The sequence below is a fragment of the Heteronotia binoei genome, chromosome 2 (genome assembly GCF_032191835.1).
Source record: "Heteronotia binoei isolate CCM8104 ecotype False Entrance Well chromosome 2, APGP_CSIRO_Hbin_v1, whole genome shotgun sequence".
Taxonomy (NCBI): domain Eukaryota; kingdom Metazoa; phylum Chordata; class Lepidosauria; order Squamata; family Gekkonidae; genus Heteronotia; species Heteronotia binoei.
In genome coordinates, this window is record NC_083224.1 from 179967167 (window position 1) to 179984526 (window position 17360).

A 17360-nucleotide genomic window follows, 5' to 3' on the forward strand; every position below is an offset into this window, starting at 1 on the left:
AGCTATATTTCCTGCTCAGTTACTTATGCATCTCTTGACTCTAATTGGCCCTTCCTGGCAACACCCTCCCCACCCACTATCTATATGTAATGGTTGGTGACTTCTGTTTCAATGTATCTGATGAAGTGTGCATGCACACAAAAGCTTATACGCAAAATAAAACTTTGTTGGTCTTAAAGGTGCCACTGCACACCTGATTCTATCTTAACACATTTCTGTGCCCCCTCTCCAGAGACCTGTGCCAGGCAGCTCCCTAACTAAAAGATAATGAAGACTAAACCAAGAAAAGCCCAACCGATAAAACAGTAAAACATTCATGAAAACCAAGTCCAAGACAGCAAGTTAAACAAGCCAAACCACAGCAGATTACAATAACAGAGACGGTTTACACGCTAGAAGCATATTTTGAACACGATGGTTAAATGGCTACAGCATTTTGGACCAGCTGATTTCATATGCAGTTTTCAAAGGCTGCCCCACATACGGTGTATTATGCTAATCTACCTGGATGCAATCAGAGCATGGATTACGACAACTGGAACATGCTTTTTGAGGAATGGCAGTAGCTGGCATATCAGCTGCTGTATAAAACTTGAAACACTTCATATACTTATAAATCTACAGACTATTCCAAATACATATGCAATCATATAGCTCAGTAGGGTTTTAGAAATATAACAAGCGATCCAAATACACAGCAGTTTTATGAGCTTTAGGAGTTCCTTCACTCACACTCCATCTGCCCCCCCAAACCAATCTCCAACTTTAACCACAACAACTGTTGCATGGGTGCAGCTGCCGTGCCAGTCTAGAAATGGCAACATGGGTTCAACAGTACTGCCTGAACAAAAAGCTTTCTCATATTTGAAAATGAAGCCTGAACTCAACAGCTGTCAACTGGAATAATCCATCATAGGACTGCATGGTTGGTTTATACCCAGAATGCAGCTGATGTTTGTTGCCAACCTGATGCACGCCAATGTTTTCCCAATTATTCTCCCGTCTTTTTTCTATACTTGATTTGTGGATTTTTTTTTTTTAAACTTCAAATGCCATTGCAGCATTAGGCTGCCTAGGCTGCTTTAGCAAAACACTACTGAAGTTCTCAGTGTGACTTTAAATTTTTCTCCTTTGTTTTACATCTGCCTCCACCTGTTCACACCTGCAGTAACTGCAACATCCCAGAATGGATCCTTTGTTCTTTCTTCTTGTTGGGGGAGGGAGATGCTCACCGCTCTCTTCCTGGCCATTAAAGCAGCTGCTCAATAAATATTTTACTTTAATTTTTTTCCATAATTAAGAAGAAAGAAAAATGAATGAACCATAGTTTTGGCTACAAAGAAGCAAAGCAAAACCCATCCAGTCCAACACTGTAACATAGTGGCCAAACACCCCCCACCCCCCAAAAAAAACAACAGGTGCCATCAGGAGGTCCACCAGTGGGGGCCAGGACACTAAAAACCCTTCCACTGTTGCCCCCCCACCAAGCACCAAGAATACAGAGCATCACTTGCCCCAGACAGAGAGTTCCATGTATATACCTTGTAGCTAATAGCCGCTCATGGACCTCTGCTCCATATGTCTATCCAATCCCCTCTTGAAGCTGTCCATGCTTGTCGCTGCCCCCACCCCCACTCCAGGAACAAGAACTAAGTACCAGTCATTGATTCAGCAGTTGTGACAAACAGGCCAAAAGTAACAAATTCCATTTTTGCAGAAGAAGCAAAACAAAGAAAACACTTTTAACTTTGTTAAAAGGGGTAAATTCTCTGAGATGAGGAGACATGCGAAGAGGAAACTGAAAGGAAAGGTAAATGCAGTCAAAACCCTTGGGGAAACTTGGAGGCTATTTAAAACTACAGTCCTAGAAGCTCAGAAAAAATATATACCACAAGTTAGAAAAGGCACAAACAGGTATAAGAAAAAGCCTGCATGGTTAACAAACAAAGTTACGGAAGCTGTAAAAGGTAAGAAGGATTCCTTTAAGTGGTGGAAAGCTAGTCCAAGTGAGATTAATAAAAGGGAATACAGGCTGTGGCAAATCAAATGCAAGACTGTGATCAGGCAGGCAAAAAGGGACTATGAGGAGCATATTGCAAAAAACCTAAAGACCAACAGTAAGCGGCTAGCTTACACCTAACTGACATAGGAAATTAAATGTAGCTCTATCAGATTCTTCCTATGCATACTGCCGCAATGCTTAATGTTTTAATGTTTTAAATGTTTTGAATGTTTTAATGTTTAAATATCTTAAATACCTAACTTAAAATTTTATGTTTGATTTACCTGTTGTAAGCCGCCCTGAGCCACCTTGGTGGGAAGGGTGGGATATAAATCATAAATAAATAAAAATAAATAAATAAATAATTTCTTCAAATATACTGGAAGCAGGAAACCAGCCAGGGAGGCAGTGGGGCCCTTGGATGACCAAGGGGTAAAAGGATTACTGAAGAAGGATAGGGAAATGGCTGAGAAGCTGAATGCATTTTTTGCCTCCATCTTCACTGTGGAAGAGGAGAACCACTCCAGAACCGCTAATTTTGAAAGGGTGTTGAAAGACCTGAGTCAGATTGAGGTGACAAGAGAGGAGGTCCTACAACTGATAGACGAATTAAAAACTAAAAAGTCACCGGGTCCGGATGGCATACATCCAAGAGTTCTGAAAGAACTCAAAGATGAAATTGTGGATCTCCTGACAAAAATATGTAATCTTTCACTGAAATCTGCCTCTGTTCCTGAGGACTGGAAGGTAGCAAATGTCACCCACATCTTCAGAAAGGGTTCCAGAGGAGATCCGGGAAATGACAGGCCAGTCAGTCTGACTTCAATACTGGGGATGTTGGTAGAAACCATTATCAAGGACAGAATGAGTAGGCACATTGATGAACACAAGTTATTGAGGAAGACTCAGCATGGGTTCTGTAAGGAAAGATCTTGCCTCACTAACCTGTTATAGTTCTTTGAGGGGGTAAACAAACATGTGGACAAAGGGGACCCAATAGAAGTTGTTTACCTTGACTTCCAGAAGGTTTTTGATAAAGTTTCTCATAAAAGGCTCCTTAGTAAGCTCGAGAGTCATGGAGTAAAAGGGCAAGTCCTCTTGTGGATCAAAAACTGGCTAATTAATAGGAAGCAGAGAGTGAGTATAAATGGGCAGTCTTCGCAGTGGAAGTAAGCAGTGGGGTGCCACAGGGCTCAGTACTGGGTCCCATGCTCTTTAACTTGTTCATAAATGATTTGGAGTTTGGAGTAAGCAGTGAAGTGACCAAGTTTGCAGATGACACGAAATTGTTCAGGGTGGTAAGAACCGGAGAGGATTGTAAGGCACTCCAAAGGGATCTGTTGAGGCTGGGTGAGTGGGAGTCAACATGGCAGATGACATTCAATGTGGCCAAGTGCAAAGTAATGCACACTGGGGCCAAAAATCCCAGCTACAAATACAAGTTGATGGGGTGTGAACTGGCAGAGACTGACCAAGAGAGAGATCTTGGGGTCGTTGTAGATAACTCACTGAAAATGTCAAGACAGTGTGCGATTGCAATAAAAAAGGCCAACGCCATGCTGGGAATTATTAGGAAGGGAATAGAAAACAAATCAGCCAGTATCATAATGCCCCTGTATAAATCAATGGTGCGGTCTCATTTCGAATACTGTGTACAATTTGAGTCACCGCACCTCAAAAAGGATATTATAGCATTGGGAAAAGTGCAGAAAAGGGCAACTAGAATGATTAAAGGTTTGGAACACTTTCCTTATGAAGAAAGGTTAAAATGCTTGGGGCTCTTTAGCTTGGAGAAACGTTGCCTGCGGGGTGACATGATAGAGGTTTACAAGATTATGCATGGGATGGAGAAAGTAGAGAAAGAAGTACTTTTCTCCCTTTCTCACAATTCTCGTGGGCATTCAATGAAATTGCTGAGCAGTAGGGTTTAAACAGATAAAAGGAAGTACTTCTTCACCCAAAGGGTGATTAACATGTGGAATTCACAGCCACAGGACGTTGTGGCAGCTACAAGCATAGCCAGCTTCAAGAGGGGTTTGGATAAAAATATTGAGCAGAGGTCCATCAGTGGCTATTAGCCACAGCATATTATTGGAACTGTCTGGGGCAGTGATGCTCTGTATTCTTGGTGCTTGGGGGGGAGCAAAGTGGAAGGTATTCTAGCCCCACTTCTGCACCTCCTTTTTTTTGCCACTGTGTGACACAGAGTGTTGGACTGGATGGGCCATTGGCCTGATCCAACATGGCCTCTCTTACGTTCTTAAAGCAGGAAAATGTGAAGGGACAGTTTGGTGGAGAAGTGGGACCTTTACCGAGTAAGACTTAACTTCCATGAAAACAGTAAGGTCTTGACAGCCATCGTTATGGGGAACAGAGTTCGGTGTTTAAGACGAATATTTCACTATGCCCCGGAACCAGTTTTAATCCTGCTTGCAGCTAATTGTAGAAAGGAAACCGGGGAGGGGAGGGTGTTCCTTTCTGTGTAAGTAACAGCAAAGATAATGTGCCTCTAAATGCCACTTTTTTGGGGGGGAGTGGGACCAGGTGACAGGTGTTGTCTTCATGCCCTGCTTCTTCAGACCATCTGGCCAGCCACTCTGGAAAATAAGCCATTGAACTCAATAGAAAAGTGGTCCAATTCACCAGGAATTGCCTCCTCCCCCCAAAGTCATCTGCATTGGGAGCCCTTCAGAGCTGAAGTGGGGGGTTTCACCAGCGATATCAATATCGTGAAGGGAACAGAACAATTAAAGAGCACCTGATTCCCTTTGCCCAGCTGTTCCTTTTATAGCTGCACCCTCATCTACATCTGAGTCAGCTACTTCACACCAGACAACTTCTGATACGGATTACCCTGAAGTTTAGGACTCAGACGAAAACTCAATGCGAAATGTGACAAAAACACAAGACCCTTTGACTGGGCATTCACATGATATGAAGTTATTGGTCTGCTGGGGCACCCCAAAGGCCCACCTAGACAGTGCCGGATTAAACCATGTGGAGGCCCCGAGGCAGTTGAAACCTTGGGGGGCCCCTTGCAAATTATCTCAGCGTCTGAGTGCCTGCCCCACCACCCAAGGCCCCCGCTGCAGCCTGCAGGCACTTTCTTAAAAGCCCCTTTTACTCAGCTGCAGAGGAGAGGCAGAGAGAAGCAAACTTGGTGACAATGCCAGCAGCAGCCGCACCAGGCAAGTCAGGCAAAGAGCAGCTCAGTTGCTTCCTGCTTGTGCAGGCTGGGAGGGCTGTAAGCAGGGGAGGAACCAGGGGGAGGGGGAAGCCAGCCCAGAACCCCTAAAGGTGTGGAGGCCCATAGGCCAATGCCTACTTGGCCTAATTGTTAATCCGGCTCTGCACCTAGGCATGTGCCCTTAACTGCGTGGTTGTGAAATTGACATATTTATCTTGCAAAAATGACCAAGGGTTCCCTAAGAGACCCCCTGGGGCTGTTCCCCTCCACATCCCTCATTTCAGTGACCAAAACAGATGCATTCACTCCCTTGCCTTGAAAGAAATACATTTTGGATATGTGGAGAGGCAATAGTATAGCCAACTCTGCAAAACATCACAGTGATCCGTCTAACCAAAAGGTTTGCAAGCCCCTTTGAAACCTACAAGTGTTATCCTCCCCCCCCCTACCTGCCCACCCATGTTCTTAAAGTATGGAGGGGCACATTTCAAATATAGGACAGGCATTCTACAAAAAATATGGATGTCTGATATCAAAGGGGACTGCACTGAAGCAAGCCAAACTAAATTCTAGCTGCATGTTCAAGACTGGAAGAACTGGACTAAAGGAATTCTTTAGTCTCCGGACCACTGTCTTTCTCTTCTTCAATAACTTCTGGGTTTTGTACTGATTTGTCTTCTGCAGCACGACCACACAAAACTCTCAAAACCCTATGGTCGTCTTTCTCCCTCATCCAATAAGTGATTATTTCCCGGAATCCCTTACAATTTTCTGTATACGTAATTGGTTACGTTCTCCAAAAGCTATGGCCCTGCTCCAGCCAAAGCTCCACATTTTTTAAGTCCAGTTAATTTTGAGAGCAGCCAGGATGGAAGAACCTTGAGGTTAAGTGAGTCCTATTAAAAGAAATGAGACTTTGAAAGTACTCCACTTCAAAGAGACCCAGGCTATTGTTTCAGCCAAGAAGCAAAGGCTAGTGAACACCTACTTCAAAACACCCAACTGGATTTTCTGAAAGCATATTTTCAGCTGCATCTGAAGAAGTGACCAGTAGAAAGCTCATTTCCTGCCACAAATTTTATTAGTCTTTAAAGTGCTACTGACCCGTTGCCCATATTTTCAAGTTAAGCCCTCACCGAACTGCAGCCTGAATGATATATTTGGGTCTAATGCTGTACTTTTTGGCCTCTTTACAAGCCACTTGGTCAAAAGTAACTCCACTCTACCCAAACAGGCCTTGGCGCACTGTAATCAGCCTTATTTCAGATTAGGCCACATTGCAGGCAACAATGTTAACTGAATCCAAAGTCTTTTGAATTGGGCTGGATATTAAGTCCGCTTCACTGGAGCCCCGTCGGAGGCTGCACTCACACCTGCTAAATAACGCACTTTCAATCCACTTTCAGTGCACTTTCCAACTGGGTCTTACTGTGTGAAGGGGCAAAATCCAAGTAGGAATCAAGTCACACCTTTAAGACCAACAAAGCTTTATTCAGAATGTAAGCTGTGTGTGCTCTAAGCACACTTCTTCAGACAAGAAATCAGGTACAGTGAGCAGAGTTACATATAGCTGGTAGGCAGTGGTTTAGAATGCAAAAGGGTACAAATTTAAGATCCAGTGGGGGAAAGGAAAGGAAGCACCTGTCGTTTCCGGCTCTGGGGTGTTCACAATGTTTTCATGGCAGACTTTTTACGGGGTGGTTTGCCATTGCCTTCCCCAGTCTTTTACATTTCCCCCCCCCCTCCCAGCAAGCTGGGGACTCATTTTACCGACCTCGGAAAGATGGAAGGCTGAGTCAACCTTGGGCCGGCTATCTGAATCCAGCTTCCGCCGGAATCGAACTCAGGTGGTGAGCAGAGAGTTCAGACCACAGTACTGCTGCTTTACCGCTCTGCGCCGCTGGGCGCTAAGATCCAGTGACGGGACAGTAAAATTAACAAACTGAGCAAACCCTTGATCTGGGCAGCAGGAGCCTGAGAAACCAATAAAACAGTAACATGTCAAAATGCCAGAATGTCTGCTAATCACTCTCCCCAGAATCCAGCTAGAAAGGGGGCTGGAAGTGCATTATTTAGTGTGCGAGAGCGCAGCCTCAGACCGGGAGTAAATCCCAGGGAACCCAGCAGGGGCTTCCTTCCCAGTAGGCGCGCTCCCGAGTCCCTCCCTGCCGGTTCCCTTTCTCCCCGGGGGCGCTGGTTGGGTACTCACTTTTCGTAGTCCAGGCGGCAGTAGAGCTTCTTCTCGCGGTAGAAGCAGGTGCTCTCCAGGCGCTCCTGGCAGGAGGCGCAGCGGACGCACCTCTCATGCCACAGGCCCTCGTTGAGGCGCAGCAGGAAGCGCTCCGCGATGACCCCCCGGCAGCCTTGGCACACCGAGCGCGCCCGCCCGCCTCCACCTGCAACGAGGAGCCAGCCGCCAGAGAATGAGGCGGGGAGGAGAGGTGGCCCCGGGTCCCAAGCCGCCCCGTCCCCTTCTCCAGCCGGCTCTATAGAGGGCGGAGTTTCTCCTGCTACGCCTCATGGATTGAGCGCAGCTGAGCGTCTGGGGAGCTGGAGGATCTGCGGGGCAGGGACTCTTCCCTCCTTGGGTGTGAAAGAGGAACGCTGGTTGCAGCCTACTACGAGGATTGCGGAATTGCGCTGTAGCGATTGCTGCTCTTGGGTGGCCACGCGTACTATCCCTAGAGCGCACTATCCAATCTAGTATGGATCTCGTTTTATATTTCTGGGTGTTGTTCTTTCCTCCTTCCCCCCCCCCGCCCCTGCCTCCCCCGAGCCGGCTTTCCTCACTCGGATTGTCTCTGCAGGAACCAGAGGCGCTCAGGGAGTCCCCCGTCAGCTGCTCCTTGAGATGATATATTTATTTACTTTGTTTGCAGCCCTGCTTGGGTGCGGTGGCGCACACTAAACAGCGCCCTTTCGATTCACTTTCAGTCCACTTTCCAACTGGTTTTTGCCAGTTCACACAGTGAAATCGACTTGGAAAGTGCATTGGAAGTGGATTGGAAGAGCATTATTGAGGGTGTGTGATCGCAGCCCTTGTGATCCAAGATCAAACCAATCGGCTGAATTGGAGGACGCCTGGATGGGGAAGGGGGCTTTTGGGGGGCCAGCATTCAGGTGCCCCTAGAGTCAATCCGGATTCTCTCCAATCGGTGGCTGCATGAGTCAGTCCAAGCAACTGACTTCTGAGTAAGCAGGAAAGAATGGCCTCCACGCAACTGAGCTAAGTCCCACCGTGATCAAAAGACAAATTATTATCATCATCATTATATTTATTGTCGTTGTTTGGATGTCTGGAGGGCCTGCTCTCCATCAGCGTTCCCTCTAAGCTGAGTGAGCGTGAGCCATCTCACAGCTTTTTAGCCTCCGGCTCACACATTTTTGTCTTAGCTCAGGAAAAAGGGCCCCAGAGCGAACCGATTTGTACAGCAGCTCAGAACTTAAATGCCAGGAGCTCACAAGACTCCGCCGTTTAGAGGAAACATTGCTCTGGATCCGTGTCCCCTCGAAGCCGAGTTAGTGTGAGCTAGCTCGCAGAATTTTTTTCGCCTCCAGCTCACACATTTTTGACTTAGCTCAGAAAAAAAAAAGTGGCCCCAGAGCACACTCATTTGTGAAGCCGCTCACAGTTTTAATGCCAGTAGCTCACGAAGCAAAATTGTTGCTCACAAGACTCTGCAGCTTGGAGGGGACATTTGAGTTACTGGGGGGCGGGGGTTTGGGGGGGGCGGGAGTGGAATGAGGTACCCCTCTGCCCACTTAGCAGTTCTAAGATCTCTCTGAAAGAGCGCTTCTCTCCAGTGAAGCGGGCCCGCAGCGACCTCTCCTAAAGATCCCAGCGAAGGAACAATTGGATATTCCTTTGATTTATTTATTTTAAGTTGAAGGATGACCCGGTCAAATACCCATCCTCACGTCACAGTGAACACACGTCCTGAATAGTCACGCGTCCATCTGTTTTTAAGAAAGAGCAAACCACGTTTCTTGTGGCAACAAAACAATCAAAAGGGAATCGGGATCTGGGGAAATGTGGGGTTCAAAAGCCAGATCAGCAGGGCGAGGGCGAGGGGGGACACCAGAACGGTTCAACTCGAATATAAAGAGCCTACTTAACTCTGTTGGGGTGCCTCCACACTACACGAAATAATTTTGCAACTGGGTTTTTACCAAGTAAGAATGGCAAAAATCCAGATGCAAAACATATCATTTAATGTCGTATGAAAACACCCTTCGTGTCTTTGGGGTGGGTACGGTTTTTCTTTTTTCGTAATGTGTGAACAGGGTTTCTAGCCGACTATTTATCCCAATCGGTATCATGGAAAGGTTTGGTTTGGTTTGGTTTTTTAAACTTTTTCGCTCTTCTGACCACGTCAGAAAAGGAGGGAGGGGGGTAGAGGTTTTGATGAATTTTTAAAACTATAACAAGTCAGGCAAGATTCGTCCGGGATGCGCCAGTCAATTATCTCGGGGGGGGGGGGGGTTAGGGGTGAGGAGTAAATCGGATTCAAACAAGACAGCAAGGGGCAGGAAAGATTTCGGTGGGGGCGGGAGGGGAAAAAAAAGAAGCCGGTTGCAAAACTCGAGTTTATAAAAAAAGAACACCAAAGGAGAAAAACAAAGAACCACAGCTCCAAAAAAAAAAAAAACAACCCGCTTCCTTGAAAGTATGTCTAATCGAATAAAACCCTAAAAACACTTTCCTGGGAATAGACCCCGTGGAATAATATCCGAGTAAATAAAATGGGATTTACTTCCGAGTAGACTGGTTTAGAATGGCTCTCGGAAGCATTTCCTCGCCTCTCCTTTCGACGCTTTTTGCCCCCTTTCTCTTCGATATGTGAACCAAAAGCACAAAATTATGGACTTTACCAACAATATGAAATACAATCGACAACGATTAAAGTCATCGCGTTGGGTGAGGTTGGATGTAAACGAAGGGACATTTCTCCCCAGCGTTCTATCCCTTTGGTTCCAGCTTCGGCAGCGGGCAGGGGATACGGAATCTTGGGGGATACCATTTCTTTGGAAACAGTCGGGAGGAAGAATCCGTCCATTGAAAGGGAAAAGGGGTTCCAGAATCTAGAAACAGATTTTACCCGTATGGATTATCTCCTTGGAAAATAGATGTTAGGGCCCTTTTTTATTAATTTAATCGAATTGAATTTTTCGATTTATACCCCGCCCTATCCCGCAAGCGGGCTCTGGGCGGCTTACAACATTAAAACCTTACCGAAAAAAACCACATTCAACCGACCGCATCGAGACTAGACAGTATCATCATTACATAATCCGTAGAATTAGAGAATGATCAAAGCAGTATTCGACAATGACTTTAAGCACCTCGATGGTAACGTCTGTTACCATTAGACAGATTGAGACTTTCGCTTTAGGACCAACCAAATGGTCCGAAGGCAAATATTTCTGGTTGAGCTTAGGGGTTTAGGGGTGCGCAGTTCGATCCGGATAAGCAATGCCTTGAGGTCCCCGGACCTCCACATCAGTTTCGCCAGTCCTGGCTCTAGAGACGAGCGCAATGCAAAAATGTTGGTAACGTTTTACCGATGGGAATGCGCGCGTTTGCTCTACGACCAGAGACAGCTGAAAATAGGGCTTTATAATGATAAAAATCCTATCTGTTCTTTTTTTAAGTTACTGCTGCTTCTACTGATAATAATTAGCGGGAATGATCCTGTCGGTCACCGCTGCGTCCCTCTTTCACACCCGAGGCTTCTCTCTGTTTCCCTGGCCAAGGGGCTCGCATTTCGGGCAGAACTTTACTGCGATCCGCCTTTCTCGGAAGCCGTCGGGCTGCTCCTTCCACCCAGATGGTCTTTTCCCAGCGGCGGTCGTTTGAAACGTCTCGGGTTTCAGAAGGAAGGAGGGACAGGCAGGGGGAAAGACCAGACCGCAGAGCCCTCTTTTGGGACGGGGTTCAAAGGAGCAGCCTCTTTGGACCGGCAGGACAGGTCCAGCCGGCAAAGGGAAAGAGGTACTCGGGACTCCCGGACTGGTGCGCAAAGGAGAGACCCCGGGGGAAGGGGCTTCCATGGTTTGTGGGAAACGGGGGAAAGCAGCCCAGCACTTACCCAGCAGGGAAGGGAAGGAGGCTGGCGGCGGCTCCAGCGCGCTCTGGAGCGTCTCCTCCATTTTCAGGCCGTCCAACATGGCTGGGAGGAGGGCGGCCGAACCGGCGAGGGGCGTCCCGGCTGCAAAAGAGCGAGGCGGGTCTGCAAGGCTAGGGCAGCGGGCGGTGGTCATGTGGCCCCCTCCCTCGAGGCGGCACCGTCTTCCCGAGGGAGCGACGGACATCCCAGAGGTCCCTTCTGAGATTTGGAGGGATCGGTAAGGGGAGCGAGCTGGAGCCAAGCGAGCGGCGTCCCTCGGCCTCTGCCGTGCGCCCAGGGCGCACGCCGCGGAGATAGGTGGCTAGGGCCGGCGGTGCGCCCCAGACAGAAGGGTCGAGGCCGGCCGAGGAGCTTACCTGGCAGCTGCAGGAGCAGGCGGCGGCTGAACCGCCTTCGGATCCCGCGGAAAGGCAAGCCTTGGAGCCCGGAAGGCGGCGGTCAGCAGGGGCCAAAGCGCTGCCGGCAGCTTGGCCGACCGCCGCCAGGTGCCCGGTGCGCCATCCGCGGCGTCCAGCAGCAGCCGGGCCGGCGGTTCGGCTGTCCTGCCCCTCCTCGGCTGAGCTGGGCTCCGCTCCCTCCCCGCTGGGCGAGCCCCTCGGCTGGAGGACGGCGTCTCATCCCTGCCTCTTTCTCCCCCTCCCAGCCCCACCCTCCTCCGCCCTGCGCTGGTCAAGGCGAGAAGGAAGCTTGGGCGGCGGCGGGCATCGCGGCACGGCTGGCAGAAAGGCGTTCGCACGTCGGCAGGGCAGGACCGGGCAGGGGGCTGTCCTTGGCCGGCTCGGCTGGGCAGGAGGATGGGCAGCGGCTCCCCGGGGAAGCAGAGCGGAGCCCCCTCCGCGCAGGAAGGGCCAAGCGCGTCGCAGAGGTTGCCAACGCGTCTGGCAAACTTGGCCAAGAGCCCGATGCGCCACTGTCTGGGGCGGAGGGAAAGGCGCAAAATCCCCGCACGTCGGAAGGGTGTCCAGGACTTGACGGTCCTTGCGCTGGTCTGGGCTTACTGCGCGGCGCTTCCAGAGCAGGCTTAGGCCGGGAGCTTCTGTGCTTTCACCGGCAGCAAACCCCGCGGGGTTCAGGAGAAACCCGGACACCCACCACCGCGGCCTTGGGCGAAGCGTCTGGGCTCCCCCAACCGCCCAGTCAATCCGGTTCCACCGAGCGGACTTCTCTGCGCAGCCATGCGCCCTTGTTTGGACCGGTGAACCCCACAGCCAAACTGGCACACTTCGAGACTCCCCCCCCCCCCGCTCCCGTCGCTCAGGCTTAACTGGCTGCCAGATCGTGGGGGGGGGGGGCTTTGACTCCAAGGGTGAAGAGCGTTCGGGAGCCCCGTGCTTCGTGCTTAACCGGCTGCGGCGCTCCTTGCAGGGCAGCGGAGCTATTGGCATCGGCCACTCTAGGTTTGAGGGCGAAGTGCATCTTTTTCTATCTTTATTCGTACAGGTTCAAGTCCTTAAAGGGCTGTCATATATAGAGGATGGGGTGGAATTGTTTTCTGTGGCTCCAGAAGGTAGGACCAGAACCAAGGGGTTGAAATTAAATTTAAGAAGTTTCCAGCTCAACATTAGGAAGACAGAGCGGTTCCTCAGTGGAACAGGCTTCCTCGGGAGGTGGTGGGCTCTCCTTCCTTGGAGGTTTTTCAACAGAGGTTAGATGGCCATGAGGATCCTGTGAATTTAGGGGGAGGCATTTGTGAGTTTCCTACATTGTGCAGGGGGTTGGACTAGATGACCCTGGAGGTCCCTTCCTTCCAGCTCTAGAGCCAGCTCTAGAGCCAGTTTGGTGTAGTGGTTAAGTGTGCGGACTCTCATCTGGGAGAACCGGGTTTGATTCCCCACTCCTCCACTTGCACCTGCTAGCATGGCCTTGGGTCAGCCATAGCTCTTGCAGAGCTGTCCTTGAAAGGGAAGCTGCTGTGAGAGCCCTCTCCAGCCCCACCCACCTCACAGGGTGTCTGTTGTGGGGGAGGAAGGTAAAGGAGATTGTGAGCCGCTCTGAGACTCTTCGGAGTGGAGGGCGGGATATAAATCCAATATCATCTTCTTCTTCTTCTTCTTCTTCTTCTTCTTCTTCTTCTTCTTCTTCTTCTTCTTCTTCTTCTTCATGATTCTAGGTGCCTCGGGGGGTGGGCGGGGAACACTACAGAGAAGAAGGTTTCCTCCAGGTCAGATGTGTCTCTCAAGGGTTGAGAGGTTAATGGCCAGAGTTGCGCTCACAGGTTCCTGGTCGTAGCTCCCTGCCAGTTCGGTGTCAGTCAGGATGGGGTAGTGGTTAATGCGTCGGATTAGGATCTGGGACATCCAGGTTCGAATCTTTGCTCTGCCTTCGAAGCTTGACTGGATGGCTTTGGGCCCGTCACGCCCTCTCAGCCTGACCTACCTCACAAGGTTGTGGTGAGGGTAAAAGGGAGGAATCATAGAATCATAGAGTTGGAAGGGACCTCTAGGGTCATCTAATCCAACCGCCTGCACAATGCAGGAGAGAACAACGTTAGCAGCTTTGGGGGGGAGAAGGCGGGATATAAGAAAGAGAAGTTGAAAAACTTCGCTTCCAAGGGATGGAACGGGCGACTCTCACTGGAAGAACCGGGTTGGATTCCCCGCGCCTTCAGAAGCAGCTGCTGGTGTGACCTTGGGTCAGTCACAAGTTCTCGCAGAGCTATTCTCTCAGAGCTCTCTCAGCCCCACCGACCTTACAGGCGGTGTTCCCTCTCAGCTGAGTTCGTGTGAGCCTAGCTCACAATTTTTTAGCTTCCAGCTCACACATTTTTGTCTCAGCTCAGGAAAAATGGCTGTAGAGCCGCGCAATAATTTATGCGGTAGCTCACAACTTTAAGGCCAGTAGCTCACAGCTTTAATGCTAGTAGCTCACAAAGTAGAATTTATGCTCACAAGACTCCGCAGCTTAGAGGGAACAGTGCTTGCAGGATGTCTGTTGTGGAGAGGGGAAGGGAAAGGAGATTGTAAACTACTCTGAGACTCCTTTGGGTAGTGAAGGGTGGGATAGAAATCCAATCTCTCCTCCTTCCCCTCCTCTTATGTCTTCATGCCCGTCTAGGGGCATCGACTGTAGAAAGACTTCCGGCTGAACTGCAGAGCGATCCCTGCCCCGAGGAGCTTACAAGCTCGGTACAAAGCAGGGGCTGTTCACAGATCAGGCCCCTTCTCTCCGATCAATCCCAAGACTGAAATCCAAGATTACACACACACTAACCCCGCGTTGGGGAATCCATCCCATGGACTACGGTGGAAGCGGCTTCCGAATGAATAGGGGGGTTGGGTCTGGTCCTTGATTTCGGCGCTCCAAGCAGGGTAGTAGTTGTGGGAACGGGGTGGAAGCTGGCGGTGCGCTGAGGTGTGAGAGCAGCGGGAAGCGGGGCGGCCTCCAAGGCTCAGCCACATGTGCAAGAAGCAGCGATCTGGGCTGGGGAGGGGGAGTGTCTTCCTGCTCCTCCGCCCTTCCCCTTTTTCACTCACAAGCCTCCTTGACACTGGAGGAGTCCGTCTTGGGAGTTCTTTCAGCTGTCCAGGGCTGCTGATCCAGCAAAAGGTGAGCCGGCCTCATTCCCCTGCCCGACCTGCAGCCTCTCACGCGGCACAAGTCGCTTTCAGACGTCGCCTCGGATTAGCCCGGGGGCAGGGCTGTTTTAACGCTTAGGCCTGATGGGTACTTGCCCGTGGGCCCCATACTAACGTGTGTATGATGCAGTACTAATAACCATTTACGTTTTATTCCTGTGAGTAGTTGCCGTAGGAGCCCAGGCCAGTACACTGCTTTGCCCCGGGCCCATAATGCTGTTAAGATGGCCCTGCCGGTGGGGGAGGGGGGACTCTATCCTCTGGGACGTTCACCTGGGCAAATTCAGCTGGGGCGACATTGCAGTGGAGCTTCCACAAGAGAACTTCCTAGAGTTGCCAGCTCCGGGTTGGGAAAGTCCTTGTAATATAGTGGGTTCAGCGCAAGGAAGAGGCGAGGTGGTAGTGATCGTGGCTCTTTATTCCACACAACAAGTATAGGACCGCACTAAAAGGACGGCAGAACTGGGCCAAAGGGGGCAACTTGTATAGACTTCAAGCTTCCCGCGCAAGCACGCCATTGGATCATTCAAACCAGCAAGGGGCCCGTGATTGGAGCAGGGCAACAGGTATTTGGATCCTGCTGCCCATTGTTCCGGAGTCCCCAAGCTCAGTCCTTCTAGGAACACATATCATCGTCTTCACTTTGGTCTGCCTACACCAGGGGTGGGGAACCTTTTTTCTGCCAAGGGCCATATGGATATTTATAACATCATTTGCAGGACATACAAAATTATCAACTTAAAAAAACAGCGCTCCGCTGAGGGAGAACGATTCAGGCCAGCAAAATTAGTACAAATAATTGTTTTCTATTTGAAGTCATGTGGGGAGAGCCTAATGTGGCACACACACACCCGGCCTGCCATCCTAGGCAAATGCCTAGGGCCAGGGTTTTTTATTTTGTAGAGGTCGCCATATGTCTCAGCTCGGCCCAGCAATCCCTGAGGGCCAGACCAAGTGATCTCGAGGCCTCGGCCAGACGTTCCCCACCCGTGGCATACACAACAGTCCTGGAGATTTGGAGATGGGGCTTGGGGAGGATCGGGTTTGAGGAGGTGCCCCAGAGAAGTATAATGTTAGCAGCCCATCTTCCTGAGTAGCCATTTTCTCCAGGGGAATTGGCCTCGATTATCTGGGGATCAGTTATAATTCCAGGTTGTCTCCGGGTCCTGCTTGGAGGTTGGCAACCTTAGACTGAATCCAGCACTTGGGCTCAGAGAGGCCCTTTCCCATTTCTATCCATCTGCTACCCTGTACTGTTATAACACTCATTGATCTGGGACAAAGGTGGCCAAACTGCGGCTCAGGAGCCTCATGTGGCCCTTTCACACATATTGCGCGGCTCTCGAAGGCCCCACTGCTCTGTCAGCTGGCTCAGAGGAGGCATTTGTCTCTTTAAATCACTTATCCAAGCCAAGTCAGCCAGAGGCTTGGAGGATACATTTGAAGTTACTTTCTTTTCACCTCTCCCTCCCCCATCTATTTGCCTGCCTTCCTTTCTTCCATCCTTGCAGCTTTCAGATATCTAACACTCATGTCTTGCAACTCTCAAACATCTGAGGTGTCTTCTATGTGGCTGTTATGTTAGACAAGTTTGGCCACCTCCTGATCGAGGAGCTCAAGGAAATGCTCGCTCCCCTTCTCTAGTTTCTCCTCACAACAACTCTGCGAGGTAGACCAGACTGAGAAAGAAGGCCTGGCCAAAGGTCCTCCAGCAGCCCTGGTGGCAGAATGGGGAGTCTCCACTCCATTTGATACTCACAACGACCCTGACAGGCAAGTGCAGCTGCGAAAGAACCACTGGCACGAGGTCATCTGTGAGCGTTCTGGCAGAGGGAGGCTATTTTGAACCTGGCTGTCCTGGATTCTATTCTAGCCACTGCTCTGTCCCCACCGCACTTTGCAAGTCTGGTGGGAGCTGGCTTCTTGGAGGATAGGCCTGGCTATGAGGCTTGAAGCTTCAGCTGGAAACTGCACAGACTCTGAGACAATGGAAAAGAAGGAAACTCTGCCTGGTGAAACTGGCTACCAATGTCCATTGCTGATGTCTCTGAATCTGCAGGGAACCATTGGCTCCACAAACCCCTTTTGGTCACTCTGCAGCCAGTTTGGTGTAGTGGTTAAGTGTGCGGACTTTTATCTGGGAGAACCAGGTTCGATCCCCCACTCCTCCACTTGCAGCTGCTGGAGTGACTTTGGGTCAGCCAAAAGTTCTCTCAGAGCTGTTCTGCTCAAGAGCAGTTTCTGTCAGAACTCTTTCAGCCCACCTACCTCACAGGGGAGGGGAAGGGAAAAGAGATTGTAAGCTGCCCTGAGACTCTTTCAGGTAGTGAAAGGCGGGGTATAAATACAATCTCTTCTCCTCCTCCTTCTTCCTTCTTCTTCTTCTTGCGGTGTCCTGACAATAATATTAAAAGATTGGACATTCCCTTTGGTACGATTGCTGTCCCACCCTAGAAGCTCTCCATACG

The 17360-nt window shown here is 50.0% G+C and overlaps 2 protein-coding genes across 2 annotated transcripts in view; one reads left to right on the forward strand and one right to left on the reverse strand.

The window, feature by feature from the left end:
* LMX1A (LIM homeobox transcription factor 1 alpha) overlaps window positions 1-11450 on the reverse strand; it is a 93547-nt gene extending 82097 nt beyond the window's left edge. The window contains exons 1-2 of the mRNA XM_060233069.1: window positions 11279-11450; window positions 7399-7585 (exon numbers count right to left, since the gene is read on the reverse strand). Coding sequence (XP_060089052.1) covers window positions 7399-7585; window positions 11279-11450 — 359 coding nt within the window. The remainder of the gene's footprint in view (window positions 1-7398; window positions 7586-11278) is intronic.
* Window positions 1-17360, forward strand: part of PBX1 (PBX homeobox 1) — a 696336-nt gene that overhangs the window by 564008 nt on the left and 114968 nt on the right. The gene's annotated exons all lie outside the window — the stretch shown is intronic.